At 39.2% G+C, this 20,277-nt stretch overlaps 1 protein-coding gene across 1 annotated transcript; it reads left to right on the plus strand.

The window, feature by feature from the left end:
- The first annotated feature begins 10,057 nt into the window (after positions 1-10,057).
- LOC121884527 (keratin, type I cytoskeletal 13-like) lies at positions 10,058-18,041 on the plus strand. Its single transcript, XM_042393390.1, has 8 exons — positions 10,058-10,510; positions 10,658-10,740; positions 14,151-14,307; positions 14,847-15,008; positions 15,138-15,263; positions 16,718-16,792; positions 16,895-17,043; positions 17,876-18,041. Exons 1-8 carry the CDS (start codon positions 10,070-10,072, stop codon positions 17,982-17,984), a joined length of 1,302 nt encoding a protein of 433 aa, XP_042249324.1. The 5' UTR covers positions 10,058-10,069; the 3' UTR covers positions 17,985-18,041.
- The last annotated feature ends 2,236 nt before the right edge of the window (positions 18,042-20,277 follow it).

Here is a 20,277-nt window from a genome sequence, read left to right on the forward strand (position 1 = left end):
TAATATCAGTGCCTGTTTCTTTTTTAAAATTGGCATTTTCCATTAAAAACCCTAATTAATGTCCCTCTAATGCAAGTTGTAACCAGACTGTCCAAGTGTGTATTTACAAAAGTTTGTAAGGAGCGAATGACTGACTGAGAAAGTGACTGAGTGACTGAGTCACTATGAGTAACCAAGACTAACTCAGGGAGTAACTGAAAAGTGTGGCTAAGAGACTGATTGTGTGGGTGGGTGAGAGGGTTCGCTGTCCCATTCAAAAGTCTGTTAGTTTCTTTAGGAGACTGAACACACTGAACACTTTCTCCATTTTCAGTGAAAGGACGGGGTGCCTCTCAGTGTTCATAATGCCAGTTATGATTTCTTAGAGTGAAAGGTGACATCTTCAGATGACAACGGTCCAAAATAAAACAATTTTCAGTTTACTGTCATGTATGACAAAGAAAATTAAATCAGATCATCATATTTTAGAATTTGCAAGCAGCAAATATTTTTCACATCAAAATAGTTGCTGACTGACTAGTTATTTGAGCAGCTGTAAATGAGAACATAAAAACATATTCTGACCTTGTATCTCCAGAGAGAAGATGTAGGTTTTTTCGTTCACTTCAATACAGTTAAGAGTTTTCTGGCAGCATCTAGTGGCCATTAGAGGAACTGCAAGCTAGCACTGATTAAAGGTAAAGATGGACTCATTGGTTTTCAACCACCGAACATCAGAATATAAAAGAAGGAAATTAAAAATGAGCAAATCACTCAAGAGGCATCTATACTGCATGTTTGTAATACTGCTGAAAAATGTTTAGTCTTTTTATTGTCTGTAAATAAAGTAACTCGTTTTGATTGAGTGTGAGCCTCATCTGTCATCACTGGAGGTAAAAACCTCCCATGAAGATCCATTTATCTGTTCCTTAAAGTTATAATCTCTAAGATTTTCATTTAAATAAATGTTAAGTCACTATCTATCACCAAATGAAGTAACACAATAGTGATCAAGCCTATGACCCCCCGATGAAAGTTCTTGCATTCGCAGTATTATGATCAATATGAACCGGGTGTCGGTGGCGACTTTCCCGCCATGCATTCAAATCACAAGCAGAGCAGTTAGTGACGTGTTTTCCATCACTCAGCAGTGGTTGATGCGCCAGAGAGAGAAGCAGGACCTCACGCAACAGACTTGCTTTTCAGTTCACTTGTGCTAGCGTGAGGTCACACAGCGACACTGTTTGGATCTCTGGGAGTGAGGCTGAGTGAGGTCCAAAAATACACCTGCAATTACAGCTTGATGCCACACGGTGCCGGCAAAGAGTGCAAAACGGAGATCTTCGAGATTGACACTTTACAGTCCTTGTGTGTGTTAATATTCTTTACCTTTGACCTTAACTTTGACATGTTTGGATTTAGAAGCTGGAGAAGATCCAACAGCCCTAAAGGTTAAAACCAGTTTACAAGCAGCTTCAGGGAAGAACGGCTTCATGTCATTGATTGAAAGCAATAAGTCATCTGGCAGATATTATGATGCTGAGATAGATACAGACAGAATGCAAAAGCTGTAGTGATTAACTGGAGTTATTTATTGGAAAAAATACCAAACATATACTTGTTAAAACTGTTAAAAAATGGTTTTCCACTTGCTGTGATGAATCTCACACAGATAACACAAATAAGCCCCAACTCACGATATTCACACACACCAAACTCACTCATGTAGGTAACCCCCACATAGAAAGGAAGCCATTCTTACGCATTATTTCAAAAGTAAATAAACCAGTGTAACAGTTATTGAATCCAAAATAATAACAGGATTAAATACAATGTTAAAAAGTCATAGAAAATGTACTGGAATCAACACATTTTTAAGTTTTAATAGTCCAGAATAACCGTTAAATAAAGTAAGTATGAATGAAAGTGATTATATACTGTATGTAATTTAATTGTTGTAATGTGTGATGTTAATTACACATTACACTCTTTAAATAGTTAGAGAGGAGTCAATAACAATATACTGTGAAAATATTGTCTATGAAGAAACACTACAACAAATTGAAATACGAAATAATAACAATAATAAATACAGGCATTTTAATGGTCAGAATGTCATAAAATAAATAAAAAGAGAACAATTGTAACACCTCACATAGAGGTCGCCGCAAATCTAAAAAACAGAGAATTTCCTCAGTAGGTGTTACGTCTTTGTTATCACATACATGCAAGTCTACTTAATTTAGTGGCTACTGCTAATATAACTGTTCTTTTGTCATGATCCAGTCTAGCTGTTGTGTCTTCCTGGTGTTTTATTCTCTTCCTCTCAGTCTGTCTCTGTGTTTGTAATGTAGGTGTGTCGGCTCTTTCTCTCTCTCTCCACACCTGCTGCTCGTTCTGAAATCAGCTCACCTGTCGGTCATGAAGCCATCATTATTCCACTACAAGAAAACTGCACAGACAGCAAATCTCGGCCGGATCGTCATGTTATTCAGGGTGTGGCGCTTCTAGCTCAGACACCAGTTAATTTACTGCCTGCTTTTCCTGCATGTTAGTTTGTCTGCCTGCCTGCCAGCTCGCTTTACACCTGTTCTCCGTGTCTGCAGGATTACCTGTCTGTTTGTCTTCCTTGTCTGCCTACCAGACCCACCAGTCAGCTCAGCTTGCCCCCCGGATTCCTCCCCCTCACACCATCTAGCCTCCATCTCACCATTTCTGTCTGTCTCTTCAATAAAAGACTTTGTTAATTCATCTTACTTGCTGGTGCTGTGTCTACATTTGGGTCCAACCTTAATACGTGACATAAAATTCCAGTTTTCGACGAAGTGTGGTAGACCATAGAAAGTAAGACCTGAGATGTGTAGATGCAAAAGGCACCATATAAATCCAGGTTGTGTTATTCCTTTATTCACATTGTACATCAGTCCTAGTAATAATTAAATACAACTGCACAGTAATTACCAAAGCAATCTTAATACTTGTGAGGAAGTCTAAAAGCTGCAAAAACTGTCTTTTTCATCTTGACATATTGCAATGTTGAATTAATTACCCATTGTGTCATAAGTGGTGGAGCAGGTGAACCCAAATGCAGTGACTGTAGACAAAAGCAGCACTGAAGAAAAATGTTTGTTCTGGGATCATGCAGGCAAAAGCAAAAACTGGCTGAGCAGAGCAAGACTGAAGAAACTGAACAGGGCTGAACAGAACAGAGGATCCAGAGAGCAAACCAAAACCCAGAAAACACAAAACCAGCTTACATTAACCCATCAAAGAATATTCAAGAATATAAACCTAAGTACACGACACTACAAACTAACTCATAATGCAAGACAGTCAATGAGCAAAACCATATGACCACAAGGACTGGACAGCAGAAGTGTAACAGAGTCTATGACACCATTGTGTCAACCTGCTCCTCCACAGTAATGACACAGGCTGCTGAGACTTTATTCACAAACATTCATTCTCAAATTTCTTCCAACAAATATCCCTAAAGTAAAATAACTTATATTACACAGTATTAACTCACTGGCTGTATGCTGTCATTTTTATGAAAGGACCTGCATTTCTAAGAGCTTAGACATGAAGGGATTAATAATGATCAAGGGCAGCGGCGACATCCAGCCTCAGCTTTTCCACTGACTCTTGTGTGGTGTTTAATGCCTCTAATATTTCCTCTGCAAACTGAAGAGAACTTTGATTAGTAGATCAGGATGATAAGATGAATACATAGTCTGATAAGATCCATGTTTTGACACGACCAGCATTTTATTACACAGGAAAATCATAACAAAGTTAAAGTTCCGTTGCAGTAAATATCACAAACATCTATGATATCGTGTGAAAACAGGTCATGATCTTCTTTTAAAAACTGTTGATGACTTTGAGGTTGACGTCATGGTTTAAGTGATGTATTGTACAGTCAGAGGGAAGGTGCTGAATGCCCACGTTCACACACTGTGGCCTTTCTTCCACATGAAAGCCCTTAAGTGGAAACACATGATGCTTTAGGCGCAAACACAATGTATCTATGATACTGAAAATATGCAACTCAGTCATTTAAGATTAAGAGGCTGTAATCATTACCCTTTTATACCTCAGATGTGACATTTTAAAAGGAGGTTTACTGTTAAGAAGGACCTACACAGTCACTGATACAGAGATTCATACTGTACTTCTACTCTCACCGTCAACATCCAGTCGTGGTGCTCGTTCACAGTTACCATGATCAATGTGAACGCCATTAGATCAATCTGAAAATGGGGAAAAATAATAAAAAGTAATTGCTTCACTTGAAAAAAGGACTTCCACATGCATAACAGTCCACTACACTACCGGAGTCTTGACAGTTTCTCCTCCCAGACTGCAGTCATTGCAAAGCTTCATCAGCTGTTGTCTCACAAGAGTAATGTCAAGTAGGCATTGGTTGCCTACAAAAGATTGAAAAACGATAGAATGAAGTCATCATGTGTGAGAAAGAAAGATGCAGTTCTGCACAGACTGACGCACTGCAACAACCTCACTGATACAGCATTGAGGATGAGTCGTCAATTGATTTTGCAGGTCACTTTATTGCAATTTTAACTTTCATTTATAGCCCAATAATTCTTGTTTAAATAGTATAAATAGTAATAGTTCATAACTCACCCTCACAATGTCCCAAAAACATAACTTGTATGGTCCGACCTTTCCGTGCCCAGGCCTCCTGCACATCTACAGAAACTGTACAGTATTAAATGATGTAACCATGAACCTTTCAGTCTAACATTAAGTTAAATTCTTTTTTTTTAAAATAATTTATGGAACATGTCAATTCAACACCATTTTTTAAAAGTGAACCAAAGGTGATCATTTCTCTTCCCATCTACTTAAGCCAATGGGTTTGATTAATAATTGCTGACAGGACAGTCACTACACTTATGTTCATATCTATTTATCGACTAAGTATGAGATACTTTAAAAAACATACGTTCGTCTATTAAAGTTTCTGTATATGTTGTAGCCGCTACTGCTGCTGTGTTGTCAAAGTATGGTCCCCAACTCCGCCATCTAGCAGAGGTCATGAATTGACGTGCTTCAAACAGCATCAGACAGCGACAGTCCGTGATCTCAAACACGCACCAGCAGGCTTTTTTCCTCAGCAGATGAGACTTCTAATAAATAACACACAAAGACATTACCCCCCCCCCCCACCCCCCCAACCCCCACCCCCACCCCCACCCAATGCATGCAAACCACACACACACGAGCAATCTAACCACATGTGCATAATATCTAAGTAAAGATTGTATATGCAACTTTATCGCTTTTGCACCCTTTATTGCTTTTTGCTTCTGTTTTCATATTTATATGTCATATATATATATATTTACTGTTCCTGTAATGAAGCATTCCAGCCAAAGAATTTCACACAAGTGCACCTCCTGTACTGTTGACACTCCTGATGATAGATGTGCTGTACACCAGCTGAGCTGTGACACGGGCTGAACTGGCAGAAAGACTCTCTGGACCTGCACAGCTGGATCACCTGATGTCAGACGCCCAGGTGAGTGATGTGTGAACCCTGTGCAGCACTGCTGTCATTGTGTCATCAAGCAGAGAAAATCATGTATCACATTGGCAGGAAACCGAGGGCTAAAAGGTCAGATTTAGGGTGGAGAAACAGGTTGACGAACTTGTGAGTTATAAGATGCTCTGATTAATCCAAACCAAGCGGAGTTAGCAGTTTCACTGTTATTTCATTCGTGGTGTGTGAAATGTACATTGTTTGCAGTTGATCAGGGTTTGAGCTGGGTGTGTGTGGTTTGACAAAGGTTAGAATGGGGAGAGGCTGCGCGCACACACACACACACACACACACATATAAACACATACTGGCAGAGAAATGACAGCTTTTTATTTTATCTTACAACTAAGCCAAAGTAAACCACCAGACAAATTCTTTCAGAGGGGCAGAGCTACTAAAAGCAGGTCAGAAATGTGTTCATATGTTGTAACCATTAACCTGGGATGCCCCCTATGAAAATATGTAGTTTTTCATTTGCATCTAAATCCGGAGAAACACTGAAATGTATAGATATATGTTTTATATAATTGTGGAGCTGTGGCAGGAGGCTACTCTACTTTAGTCTAAAACTGCAGCTAACAACACCCCAGCAAATAACCAGGTACTGCAACTCTGGCACTGATATGTGTAAGATGACCAACTGAAGGCATTTTGGGTTGTGGTGCAATAGTAAAAAAGGCAGACAGCTCGTGGATTTAAGGAGGCAAAACCTAAACACTGCATAGACACACAAACCTCACACAGAGTAAGTCTACATCTTATTTCACCCGTCATCACAGGCCACACATCCCCGTGTTTGCCACATTTTTTTTTTATTATCCAGAGTTTTCATGAATGGCTTTCATAAAATTTACTCGCTAGAACCGACTGTCTCAAGATTTCTTGTCTCCAAAAACATTAATTGACAACACTTCCTGTTTGTGTGATAAAAATAATAAATTAAACTTTGTTCCTCCACATTTTTCCAGGACAGCTCATTGGGTATCTTTCATACATGCAGATTTTATCTTCTGCACACAAACAAATTTACAACTTCTGTCAGATGTTAATAAAGACACATTTTTCCAGGACAAGACATTTGATATTGTTGGTACCAAACAATACGTTACTATAAGTTTACTGTAGCTGAGACTGAGTCAGGATTATTCACGCCTTCTCTCTGGTCCAGTCTCTCCTCTTTCCTCCTTCTTCATGTCATTCATCCAATCACTGCATGTTTTGAGACCTTCTGTGGCGCCTCTTCTCATTCATAAACAGTCCTCTTCCTCATTGTCAGGCTCAGATGGCCTCCTGCAAAGCGTTCTGCCAGGATCTGCTCCAGTCTCTGTCATGCCGTCCGTGGACTCTGAGTCTGCACCAAAACTTTCTAATAAATCATTCATCTCCTATTTGTGTGGCAGATTCATCAGTGTTTTCTTCTTTCCAAATGTTCAAAGTGTTGCACAACATTTATGTACTCATTTGTTGCAAGTCTGTCTAGAAAAACATGATAGAAGCAATGAAGTAGACTTTGTTTCTTCATGATTGCAGAGGATGTAGCACACATTCAAGTCTTAACTCCTGCTGCATGGCGCATGCAGGTGTGACCAACACATTTTTGCAATTTTCCTGATCGCCAGTGTTGGCGCAATGAGGTGCAACATGGAGGAGAGACTGAATACATTATTAGTGGGGGGAATAAAGGATCAGCAGGTGGGTTATGTGATGCTCAAAACAATTTATCCATTGTTTTAAAGACAGAGTCGGCTACTGCGGAGCCTATGATGTAAGTGCATGTCGACAGTGTTTTTGTAATTACTCTCACTGCTTTAATGAGGTTAAATCCAAACTTAAAACTCATCTTTTTGCCTTTGAAGAATGTCCTTTAGTTGAACTCAACTAAAACAGAAATTCTTGTCGTTGGCTCCAGTAATACCAAGATTCAAACACTGCATCTACTGGGTCTGAATACATTAAGCCCATTGCAAGAAATTGTGGCATCTTGCTTGATTCTAACTTAAACATTGAGCAGCACATTACAAAACTTGTACACATATGCTTTTATCAGCTAAGGAACATTGCCAGAATTCAATCTATTTTAAGTTTTAGATACAGAAACCATTTTACATGACCGGCTGCAGACAGTACAGAACTCAGCTGCCCGGCTTTTATCCAGAGTAAACAGGTTTGAGCACATCACCTGGGTTTTACACTGGCTAACAGTACATTTTAGATTACAGGGTTGCTGTTATTACTTACAAGTTACTAAACGGTCTAACTGCTCATTATATCTAAGACGTTTTATCCTTGTGTGAACTTGCTCGCACCAACAATCTGGGACACGCTGCCCGAGGAAATAGGGCAGACTGAGTCTGAGGCTTCTTTTGCATCTAAGCTCAAAACATTTTAAACAAACTTTTATCACTCCGCCTTACCTGATTTTACTTGAATCTAGTTTTATTATGTTTTATGTGTTTTACTGCTTATAATTATTGTCAGGCTGGCTTTTTTATGGTGGTTTTTGTTTATTCTTTTATTGCTGTGAGTTTTTATGTGATTCTATGTGAATCACTTTGTAACTTCGTTTTGATAAGTGCTATATAAATAAAGATGTTGTTATTTTTATTGCATATATTATTATTGTACTTGTTACCAATATGCTCAACTCAACTCACAGACATGTGAAATGTGACCCCGACTACACACTGCTTTTTGTAAGACGTCAAAAGCCAAAAAGGTTGGAAACCACTGGTTTCATCTTTAACAATGTGTTGTATTTTAAAAGCTTGTTACATTATCCATTGTGTCAAATCTTCATCTGAAAAGTAACTAAAGCTGTCAAATAATGTAGTGGAGTAGAAAGTATAATATTTCCCTCTGAACTGTAGTGGAGTGGAAGTATAAAGCAGCATCACATGGAAATACTCAAGTAAAGTACAAATACCTCAAAATTATTATACCATTATTATACAATATTTAAATAAATGTACTAATTACTTTCCACCACTGGTTTTAGGCACTAAAAGTAAAGTGAGGATGTTTTGAATAGTTTTTATTGATCAGTTAACTTGATCCAAAGTTGAGTAAACAGCAGAAAGTAAATCACTATTTGCTGTAAGCAGCTTTGTCTTTAACCCTCCTGTTGTCCTCCCAGGCTAATTTTGACCTGGGAGGACAACAGGTGTCATTATGTGCTGTCATAAAAAAAAAAATGTAAATGGTTTTAAAACAGTATCCTGACTAAACTTTTACATATACCAGTCTGCCATAATCCATCAACATATTTTCCTCGGATCTCAACTATAGTTAAAGTAATTCAGAATTTCTTAGTCAGGATACTGTTTTGAAACCATTTAAATTTTTCTCAGCTGCTTCTCTCTCTTCATGTTAATCCCAGACTGACTCCATGATGTTGAGATCAGAGACCATCTGTTGCAGGACTCCTTGTTCTTCTGGTTGATGAAGATAGTTCTTCATGACTCTGGCTGGATGTTTGGGCTCGTTGTCCTGCTGCTGCTGCATTATGGAGAAGAATCTAAACAAAAGTGACTTTAACTTTTGCACAGTTCTGTACATTATAAATACATTTATAACAAAGCTTTTATGGTATGTTTGTTTGTGTGTTGTTGTTGTTGTTGTGTTTGTGCTGATTTGTATGTTTTGTGTTGTAATGTATGTATATGTATTGTTGGGTCTTGTGCAATTTCAACCAGGGACGTCCATTACAAACTAGCTCAGGCCATAAACGATGTGGTATTCGGCAAAAGTTCATGCTATACTTGTCCCAATACAGATAAACATTTAATAAATAAATAAATAATAAATTATGTCACCCTGTTTGTTTAAGTCATTTAAGTTGTTTAAGTCTAAGGACAGAGGATGTCGTATTGCTGCACAGATTGTAAAGCCCCCTGAGGTGAATTTGTGACTTTGCGATATTGGGCAACGCAAATACTTGACTTGACTCAACCCGTTCCTACCAAACATTTCAGATTTGACCCTCTGAACACAAACAAATTTACATGTGGTGAAACAAAGTGTTTCCTTTTTTCCAAAATGTCAGTAGTGTAGAACAAAAGTTGTCAAAAGGAATGTGTGACTTTACAAAGAATTATTAACTGTAACCTATTACAGTATAATTATCCACATACGCCCTGTCATTCCACTGAGATTAGCTGACATTTACAAAAGCTGTCATTGTAACCGCAGAACTTTCCTACAGTATACTTATTGTGAATTATTTCAGTTTTATGATTGACTTGAACTTTTCCTTCCTCTGTCAACAGCTTTGCTAACATAACTATCGTCTTATTAATTGTAATCCAAAGGTCGCATTACGCCTGCAGCTTCTGGAAACCTTACACTCTGGCACTGGTACATAACCAATGTGTGTCACGCAAGGTAACAACTTTGAAGGTTATAGTTTTCCCTGACCATCCCCCATCACACCCAGCTTTTTGTTCTTTAAAAAGGAGGCGAGAGTCGTGCAGCTCTTCACTCTCCACTCTGTGTCATCTCAGCCACAGCAGAAACACAGCCTCCATCATGTCCTGCAGCTTTGCCTCACAGTCTTCCTCCAGGTCCATAAGGGGCTCCAGCGGCTCCATGATCGGTGGCTCCATGATCGGTGGCGGCGGCGGCGGCCGTATGTCCATGAGATCTGGGAGTGTCTACGGAGGAGCAGGGGGCTCAGGGGTCCGCATCTCCTCATCCTCATCCGGCATGGGCATGGGCATGGGCATGGGCATCGGCTTCGGCGGTGGCTTCTCTTCCTCCTCCTCCAGCTTCAGCATGTCCGGCAACGAGAAGATCACCATGCAGAACCTGAACGACCGCCTGGCCTCCTACCTGGCAAAGGTGCATGCCCTGGAGAAGGCCAACGCCGAGCTGGAGCTGAAGATCAGGCAGTATATGGAGAGCAAAGTCACCTACGCTGCCAGAGACTACAGCGCCTTCTTCACCACCATCGGTGACATCACAGCCAAGGTAAGGTTCATCAGAAATGTGTTAGAAAGACAAATATATCATCTGTATGTCTGCTGGACAAAACCTAGATACCACACACAATGACATGGAGAATAGTGAGATGAGAACTTTGATGAAGTAGTGATCGATCTGTGTCTCTGCCTCCAGATTGAGGCCGCTGTCAGGGTGAATGGCGCCATCCATCTCAGCATGGACAACGCTCGCCTGGCTGCAGACGACTTCAAGGCAAAGTGAGTACAAACACACTGAATGGAAACACAAATAATAAAATGATGTAGTTCACACTCAGATTTAGTAGTAGTAGTAGTGGTGCACTAGAACTAGTCATATTACTGTACAGTAACCTTAGTGGTAGTGGCTAGAGTTGTAGTACCTGTTGAATCATTAGCCATAGTGGTAGTAGTAGCTGTAGTAGTAAAAGCTGTGCAAGCAGTGTTAGGAGTAGTAGCAGTGGTTGTAGAGGCATTGACTGTAGTAGCACTAGTAGAAACTGTTTTAGGAGTAAATGTAGTAGTAGTACTAGTAGCACCTGCAGCAGCTGTAGTATAGCTGCAGTGGTATTATCTGTAGTAGTAGTAATAAGTGCAGTGGTGGTATCTGTAGTAGTAGTAATAGCAGTAATAGCTGCAGTGGTATTATCTGTAGTGGTAGTAATAAGTACAGTGGGAGTATCTGTAGTAGTAGTCGTAATAGCTGCAGTGGTATTATCTGTAGTAGTAGTCGTAATAGCTGCAGTGGTATTATCTGTAGTAGTAGTCGTAATAGCTGCAGTGGTATTATCTGTAGTAGTAGTAGTAATAGCTGCAGTGGTATTATCTGTAGTAGTAGTAGTAGTAGTAATAAGTACAGTGGTATTATCTGTAGTAGTAGTAATAAGTGCAGTGGTATTATCTGTAGTAGTAGTAGTAGTAGTAATAAGTACAGTGGTATTATCTGTAGTAGTAGTAATAAGTGCAGTGGTATTATCTGTAGTAGTAGTAGTAATAAGTGCAGTGGTAGTATCTGTAGTAGTAGTAGTAATAAGTGCAGTGGTATTATCTGTAGTAGTAGTAGTAATAAGTGCAGTGGTATTATCTGTAGTAGTAGTAGTAATAGCTGCAGTGGTAGTATCTGTAGTAGTAGTAGTAATAAGTGCAGTGGTATTATCTGTAGTAGTAGTAGTAATAGCTGCAGTGGTAGTATCTGTAGTAGTAGTAGTAATAAGTGCAGTGGTAGTATCTGTAGTTGTAGTAGTAGCTGCAGTGGTATTATCTGTGGTAGTAGTAATAGCTAGTTTTCCAGCTATTACTACTACGTATCAACACAAAGTGGTTTAGATGACGCTGCTCTGCATTAGACTGATCTGATTATAGATCTCTATCAGTTCTTACTAGATCTGATCAAACCTGATCAAACAACCCAGTAAACCCAGATAGCAAAATTGTTGTGGCCCAGGTCTGGCCCACATCCGACACTTTCGGCATGCCGCATGGAATGATGGCACTTGGGGGGTCTGCTCCTGTTTTCCTGTTTCCCAGATCTAGACCTCAAGCAAGCTAAGATAAACCAGAGCTGGCCCACATCCAGAATACACATACCTGACAGGACCGCGTCTTTGCCAAAAAAGGCCTAAATTTGATTTGGGATATTTGGGCCATATTTGCCTTTTTACATGTGGGCCATTTCAGGCTCACATCCATTTTGTCCAGGCCACAAATGGCCAGCAGGTCCACATTACTGCCTGAGGTGGCCCACTTCCATATGCTAACTGGGAAACCTGATCAAACCACCTGATCATGATCTGTCACATGCATGTGTGAGAGGTTTACCAAGGGTGACAGCAGTCAGAAAGTCTCACAGTGCTGCACTGTGATAGAGTCACACAGGGGTTGACTGACTGGCTGCTGCAGGAGACATAAAGACTTTGCATGTTGTTGTGTTCGTCCTTCAGGGCTCCACTTACTCATGAATCAGTTTCTAATAAAGACAAATAGGCCTCAACTTGATCAGAGAGATCAAAGAGATCTGTTACGTAATGTTTCTAGTTTGAAAGGAATGAGTGTGACCTTTATTAAAGCTGACACTGCTTATTGATGTTCTACTTAATATGACCCACAGTCTCAAACACTGTAAAATCATATCTCTACTTTTAAATTAAACTCATAAGGAAATTTATCAAAGGAAAATGTTCAATTTTAAATAAATATAAGGGACATTATGAAATGAATAATCATAGGACTAACCCTATTTTACTTCATGTCAAGTTTTATTTCATAATGCCACTTTTCATGCCAAAGCTGGCAGGTTCAACAACTGCTACCAAACTACCAAATTTAGCCAGTTAGCTCCTGTTAGCAAGAGCAACAATGCCAAAGCAGCTAAACACAGACAATGAAAATAAACCTCTCTCTTTATTCAGCTTAATAAGGCTGATAATGCTACCTACCTGTCTAGGCTGGCTTGTAACAGTAATACAAACTGTATTAGGAGTAGAAGTAGTAGTAGTAGTAGTAGTCATAATGGTAGTAGTAGAAGCTGCAGTCTGCACTAGTAGTGATGACTATGGTTACCACAACACGAAATGCAACAATTGGTCCTAATCACAAGCAGTCTGTTGATTTGGCCATTTCATGTGGAAAAGTTGCAATAATTTAGCAAATTGCAAACTCTCACAAATATTGCAGAGATTTCTTTTTCACACATATTAAGTAAAATCCAAGCGGGTAGTTCTGGGTCTGAAAAGTGAAACCAATGCAGAAGTGCCTTAAACCTGCATTCTCTCTAATGGCCAGTAGGGGGCGACTCCACTGGTTGCAAAAAGAAGTCTGATTGTATAGAAGTCTATGAGAAAATGACCCTACTTCTCACTTGATTTATTACCTCAGTGAACACTTTTCTAATGAGTTTATGGTCTTAATCACTAGTTTCAAGTCTTCTTCAATACAGCATGATGTTCATTTTGTAAATTATGGTCCCATTTAGAGTAAAATAGACGATAAAGCAGTGTATGCTTTGGGGCGTGGCTACGTTGTGATTGACAAGCTGCTACCGCAGCAACATCGTCAATACGTAACGTAACCATGGCGTACCGTGCCATTACTACCGTACTATTTCAGTTTGTTTTCAATTCATAAAACTTAATTGTAACATATTGGTCGCTTAAAAAAGTCTTGTTCAGTGTTTGGGCGTATTAAAAGACCCTCTAAGGAGTCGGATGTTCAGTTTTTCCGGTAAGTATATTTTGTTTTAATGGTTTTAAGCCTGTTTTCACTAGAGAAAATTAGTATTAGCATTAGCATTATCTCAGTTAACCACAGACTGTAAATGCACAATTCTAATCAACCTAGCAATTAGTGCTATGGTCAGCTCCACCCTCTTGTCCAAATATGGTCACTTCTGGCTCCAAAAATCCAAGATGGCGACAGTCGAGGCATCAAAACGGGAGTCCACAAACCACTGGGTGACATCACAGTGACTATGTCCATATTTTTTTTTACAGTCTATGGTAAAATCATCAACTTTATAGATATAAATAACAGTGTGGTGCTGGTGTTGCTTCAGTTACTGTAGTTTTTATTGTGAGTCATTCTATGATGTTGACAGAAGCAGCAGAGCATCGTATCTGTCACTCATCCTCTGCCTCCATTTCCTCCTGCTGCAGGTTTGAGAACGAGCTGACCATGCGTCAGTCTGTGGAAGCCGACATCGCTGGGCTCAAGGGAGTCCTGGCTGACATGAACATGTGCAAGAACGACTTCACCATGCAGTTGAATGGCCTGAAGGAGGAGCTGCTCTTCCTCAAGAATAACCACAAGGAGGTCAGTGAAGTACCAAAATGGTTTTATTTGCCTCATGAAAGTCTTACTGTATGAGTATTTCTTATATTCTATATCAGAGGAAGGACTTCAAGGCTCCTGTTGGTTTCTGGTAACTGAGGCACAAGTCGGGTCTGGTCCAAATTATATTCAGTCTAATTGGGTCCAGATAGAGTCCAGTTCTGTTGCTGGATGAGGATGAGGATGAGGATGAGGATTTAATTCAGATTTCTGCACGTCAGATATATTTGATGGAGCAGATGTTTGTGATGTCACTTTGTTGTTGGAGCATTACATTATAAACTTTATTTTATATGCTCAACATAGAACTGCTGCTGCAGGATCTGCTGACAGATTTATTGGTGTAGTGTCCAAAAAGTGATTAGTCGTGACCCTTGTGTGAAAAATTATCCTAAATGTCCCTTTTGGGGGCTGCAGGACCACAGCCGCCATTCCTAAGTAGTCAGTTAATGTGAACCCTAATGAACAAACACATTTATATATGTTTTTGTTGCTGTGTGTGTGTGTGTGTGTGTTTGTAGGAGATGCTGGTGTTGCGTAGTCAGATCGGTGGTCAGGTCAACGTGGAAGTGGACGCGGCACCACAACAAGACCTCAGCAAGATCATGGCTGACATCAGAGAGCACTACGAGTCCATCACCGCCAAGAACCAGAAAGAGCTAGAGGCCTGGTTCCAGACCAAGGTAATGCCATGACATCACTTCCTGTGGCTGCAGAGATCACATTTACTCATCATGGATTTAACCTGTGTTTGTGTTTGTGTGTGTGTGTGTGTGTGTGTGTGTGTGTGTGTCTATGTGTGTGTGTTGCAGTCAGAGGCTCTGAGCAAAGAGGTGATCACTCAGACGACCAGCCTGCAGACGTCCAGGTCAGAGGTCTCAGAGGTCAAACGGACGCTGCAGTCGCTGGAGATCGAGCTGCAGTCCATGTTGGGCATGGTGAGTCGTCATGGCAACACAAACACAGATGTGTCAATCACAGCAGCTGAAGTGGTGTGATTAAATTTTAATGATGCATGAGATTGGCAAAATTGAATCATACATCAGTTTTCAAATTCATCCAAAAACTCAAGAATTGATCCACTTATGAAGAGTTTTAAAAAAAATCTAAATTATCATAGATAAAACTTTTTTTCTAATAACACATTCATCCATTCCTCAAAGCTGAGGAATTAAAGATATTATGATACATGAACAGATTTTGTAATAAAGGTAGATGGTCATAGGACCACAACATATTCAAATAATACAATGTTGCTTCTTATAGCACTGACGTACTACTAGATACATACAAGACAATACAGTTGGAATATATAGATTCGAAACTATTGACAGCAAAGAAAAATATTTATAAACCCTGTAAACTCTGTCACAAAGAGACTGAGATCTCAAACTATTTGACAATTTGCAAAGTTTAAAGGAAAACACCACAAATTGTAAAAATAATAATAATAATAATAAAAAAGGCATTTTTATAAGATTTTTGTAAACACTGAAAGTATTTTTATAAAATTAGTATTTTCTTCTGTTTTATTAGTGACAAAAACTGTACAAAAGCGTGAAAATAATGACATAATAACGCTTTTAATACACACAACAGTGAACACAACACACAAAACAAAGAAAAACAACAAAATAATACATTGAAATAGGATATCCTGTTAAAAAGATTGTGTTTTTAAATGATTAAATGAATAAAAAATTGATACATACACATAAATTATATTTATTTTATTTCATTTTATATATTATTTTGTGTAATTTTTGTAAATTTTTAAAATATTTTTTATTATAATTTTTTATTTTATTTACATTTTACATGTTTACATAATCAGAACAATTTAGTCCTCAGCAGATCATAAAATTCATTCCAGGTAGAATATTGAAAATACAAAGTCACTCAATCTTCTTTGCAACTTTTTATTAAAGTCAGTATGAAATAAAGAAAACAGCTGCTGCAGCTTAGTGTAGATTATTATTATTATTAGTCTTTATTAAACAAGGACAATGCACAAAAAACATTAATCTCAAAATGAGAAGAGATGTTTCATGCCAGATTTAGCTATTAGCTCATTTCCGTCTGCACTCCCTGGGCAGATACGCAGAATATTCACCAGATAATAAACACATTAATTTACATGCAGCACCATTACATACAGTAGTCTCTATCACACTAACAATTCTGCAGACAAATCTAAAAACACACAAGAACATATAAATACCCACACATTCATCCATTACAACTATAGAATTACAATTTATTACAATTTAAAATATGAATCACTGTGAAATGAATGTTGACATGACTGGTTGCTCAATATCTCAAGTTTTTGCACCACTGGAAAAAGATGAAAAATGAAGATGTGTTCTTGACTTTTGTGTTTCCTCTGCAGAAAGCGTCACTGGAGGGAAGTCTGGCTGAAACACAGAGCCGCTTCGCCATGCAGATCTCCGGATTCCAGATGCATGTGAGAAAAACAGGAACAAACACATCTGAACTGTGTGTCACACTTGATATTTCCACTCAGACTGTTTAATTGTAACCTGTAACTCTTCCTCTTGACCCCCAGGTGTCGTCCCTGGAGGAGCAGCTGACACAGCTGAGGGCCGACCTGGAGCGTCAGGGGATGGAGTACAAGATGCTGCTGGACATTAAGTGCAGGCTGGAGATGGAGATCGCCGAGTACAGGAGGCTGATGGATGGAGAGGCCAGCGGCAGGTGAGACTCAGCAGGAGAATTAGATTCAGGTGATCACACCTGAGGATCAGACCAGGGCACTGACGTCATGTCCTCGGCGGTTTTTCTAGGATATTTGGCTTCATCACTGTTGGGACAGTTTAAATTCCCAATTGTTTGTATTGACCTGGTTTAGATTCATATTATTAAGTTGATTACTTATGGCACAAAAACAAAGACAGAAATTAAGTAACACGTGTTTAGTTAGTACGTTCAGTAAGTAAATAGTAAATAAGTGATTAAGTAGTCATTAAGTCATTAAATAGTAAGTAAGTAATAATGAATTAAGGAGTAGTTACATAATTAAACAGTAAGTAATAAGTAATTAGTTAGTAAGTAAATAAAAAGGAAATAAGCAATGAAGTAACAGTCAGTAAGTAAGTAAATACGTAATTACTAACTGAGGGAGTAGTTAAGTAGTAATTAGAAAATGAGTAATTAATAAGTAGGTAATCAAGTAGTAAGTAAGTACTTAGTAAGTAAATTAGTAGTAGGTAAGTAAGTAATTACTAAGTAAGTAATCGAGTAGTAAGTACTTAGTAGGTAAATTAGTAATAGGTAAGTAAGTAATTACTAAGTAATCGAGTAGTAAGTAAGTAAGTAGGTAAATTAATAGTAGGTAATTAAGCAATTACTAAGTAGGTAATTGAGAAATGAAAAATCTAAATAATTATTTTCATCATCAGTGTCTTCAAACATCTTGTTTTGTTCGACCAACAGTCCAAAGATATTCAGTTTACAGATATAAAACAAAGAAAAGCAGCAAATCCTAAGCTGTCAGTCTGACTGATATGTTTTCTGATTGTTCCGACAGTTCCTTGTCCTCCTCGTCCACAACTAAGCGGATGGTGACGGTGACGGAGAAGGTGGTCGGTGGGACAGTGTTGTCCTCCTCGTCCTCGTCTTCCTACCTGGTTCGCTGAGACACTGTGGCGGTCAATGACCAGTGATCAATGACGTCGACCAGAAAACACTAAACAATAAAACCTTAGTCCTAATAAATACTCACCTGTGTGCGTCTTTATTTAAACTGTGAGTTGTGCTGTTGCCATGGTTACCTGCAGGACTTAGAGCTACATTTTGATCTATCTGAGGTAGAAGTAAGTAATAAATAACTGATTAAGTAGTAGGTAAGTAAGTAATTATGTAGTTAATAAGTCAGTCAGAAGTAAATATTAATTGAATAAGTAGTAAGTAATATAAGTAATTTAGGTATTTTGAAAAGGTGCTCTTCATGCACAGGTAGCCAATCAGTGTCCACGAAAAGGAAATTAATTCCCAAAGAAATCCAGGCTCAGTGTTTCATAAAATTACAAAAGTTAGAAAACGTTTATTAAAGTGGTTACATGATATTTTGGTGTTATTGTTTAGACAGAAGCAACAGCAGTATCTAGTAAGTAGTATCTAAGTAGTAAATAATTAAGTGGTATGAAAGTAAGATAGTCGTAAGCAGGTGAGGAGTAGATAAGTAAGTTTTAAATAATTAAGTAATAAGTAAGTAATTTGTAAGTATTTAAGTATGTAAGTAAGTACGTATAATTTAACAGAATAGGTGCTCTCGATGCTCAGGTAGCCAATAGGTGCCCATGAACAGGGAATGAATTCCCAAATAAATCCAGGATCAGTGTTTCAATGTTTCAGTGTACAAATGTTAGAAAATTTTTATTAAAGTGGCTACATGATACTCCGGTCTGGTTTTTATCATGAGTTACTTAATTACATATTTATTACTTACTCTCACTGTCCAAACAATAAAACCAGAGTATCATGTAGCCAAAGCTCTCCAACCTTTGTACTTTTATAAAATAGTGTGTCTGGATTTATTTGTGTTTTAGTGGATGCACTGCACATACACACACACACACACACACACACACACACACACATACATACACACACACACACACTTTTCAGATTTTTTTCAGATTAACTCCTACTGCAATTTATATTATGTTCTGCAGGTCTGATGTTGTTAAAGATCCCTTCCAGCCATGTTTTAAGACATAAAAATACTCTGGTTTGAATAACAATTAATTTGTGTCCGATGTGGTTTTTTCACAAAAAAGTAGACTATAATTACCACTTTAAAATCCTTAAAATGACATCTACTCCTTTTCCCTCATTAAAAATTCCAGAATCTATGAATATACAAATATATTTCACTAACCAAGACCACTCCTTCTAGAATATGGATTTAATGGTTTGTTGGGAGTGTGATGGAAGGCAGGGTGAAAAGGAGGAAGGATAGTTAGAGGGATGGTTGGAGAGGGAAGGATGGATGGGGGAAGGGAGAGGGTCGGGGGTGTGAGGATGCGGGGGTGAGGGTCGAGGGGATGAGGGTTGAGGTCGTGGGATGCGGGATGAGGGGGTAGGGGTCGAGGGGATGAGGGTTGAGGGATGGGGAGAAAGAAGAGCAGGCGGGAAAGAGGGGAAGGAGGGAGTGGATAGGAGAGTGATAGATGAAAGGAAGAGAGGCGTCGACGTCGGGGAGGTAAGTGGGAACGAGGGTTGAGACTCAGGGTGGGGGTGCTGTCTCGATGATCCGGCATCTGTACGAAGCCCCCAAAGAGACTTCAACCGGAGAGGCGAGAATGGGATTTCTTTACGTTATCCAGGTCATGATGGATGTATGTATGATAGGCGGTGGAGTTTCTCAGTAGGCAGAGATGCTTGGAGTGTAATGGAGTTGAGGGTGATGCCGAGGAATTCCAAGGATGTGCTTGGGCCTTACTTGCAAGCTGAGACAAAGGGAAGAGGAGCGGATATGGTGTGTTTAAATACCCTGTGGTGCGGAAATGGGTTGCGTACAAGGCGTGGTCTTTGGTTCCCGAACTTTGTTTATAAGTCTATAAACTTCATTTATGGCAGTGCGCAGCAGTGCTTAATGTGAGTAAGTGTGCAGCTAACATGACCAGTGCAGCTAGGCCAGGAAGGGGCAGCCCAACCGAACTTCTGAACATTAACAACTCGCCCGCCTCACATCCACTGATGCTGCGGCACTCAGTGGACCGCAGATCCTGAGGCCCTGCGGCAGCGGACTGGTGGAGCCGACTACAACGTCTCAGAGGCAGAAGACGGGTTAGCTGTCTGTTAGCCAAGCTAGAAGCGACCAGGCCAGCCAGTCCATCACTCTTTCTGTCAACGTTGTGAAAACTATTGTGTTTTTCTCCTGACGGAAACTCAGCTTTTCAAGTCGACAGGTTGCTCTTCCATGCA

This window comes from Thunnus maccoyii, chromosome 18 (genome assembly GCF_910596095.1).
Source record: "Thunnus maccoyii chromosome 18, fThuMac1.1, whole genome shotgun sequence".
In the NCBI taxonomy this organism is placed as follows: domain Eukaryota; kingdom Metazoa; phylum Chordata; class Actinopteri; order Scombriformes; family Scombridae; genus Thunnus; species Thunnus maccoyii.

Coding starts and splice junctions, on each gene's coding strand:
- LOC121884527 (XM_042393390.1), top strand. CDS start 10,070: ATGTCCTGCAGCTTTGCCTCACAGTCTTCCTCCAGGTCCATAAGGGGC. Junction 14,308..14,846: donor TCAAGAATAACCACAAGGAG/GTCAGTGAAGTA, acceptor GTGTGTTTGTAG/GAGATGCTGGTGTTGCGTAG. Junction 15,264..16,717: donor TGCAGTCCATGTTGGGCATG/GTGAGTCGTCAT, acceptor TTTCCTCTGCAG/AAAGCGTCACTGGAGGGAAG.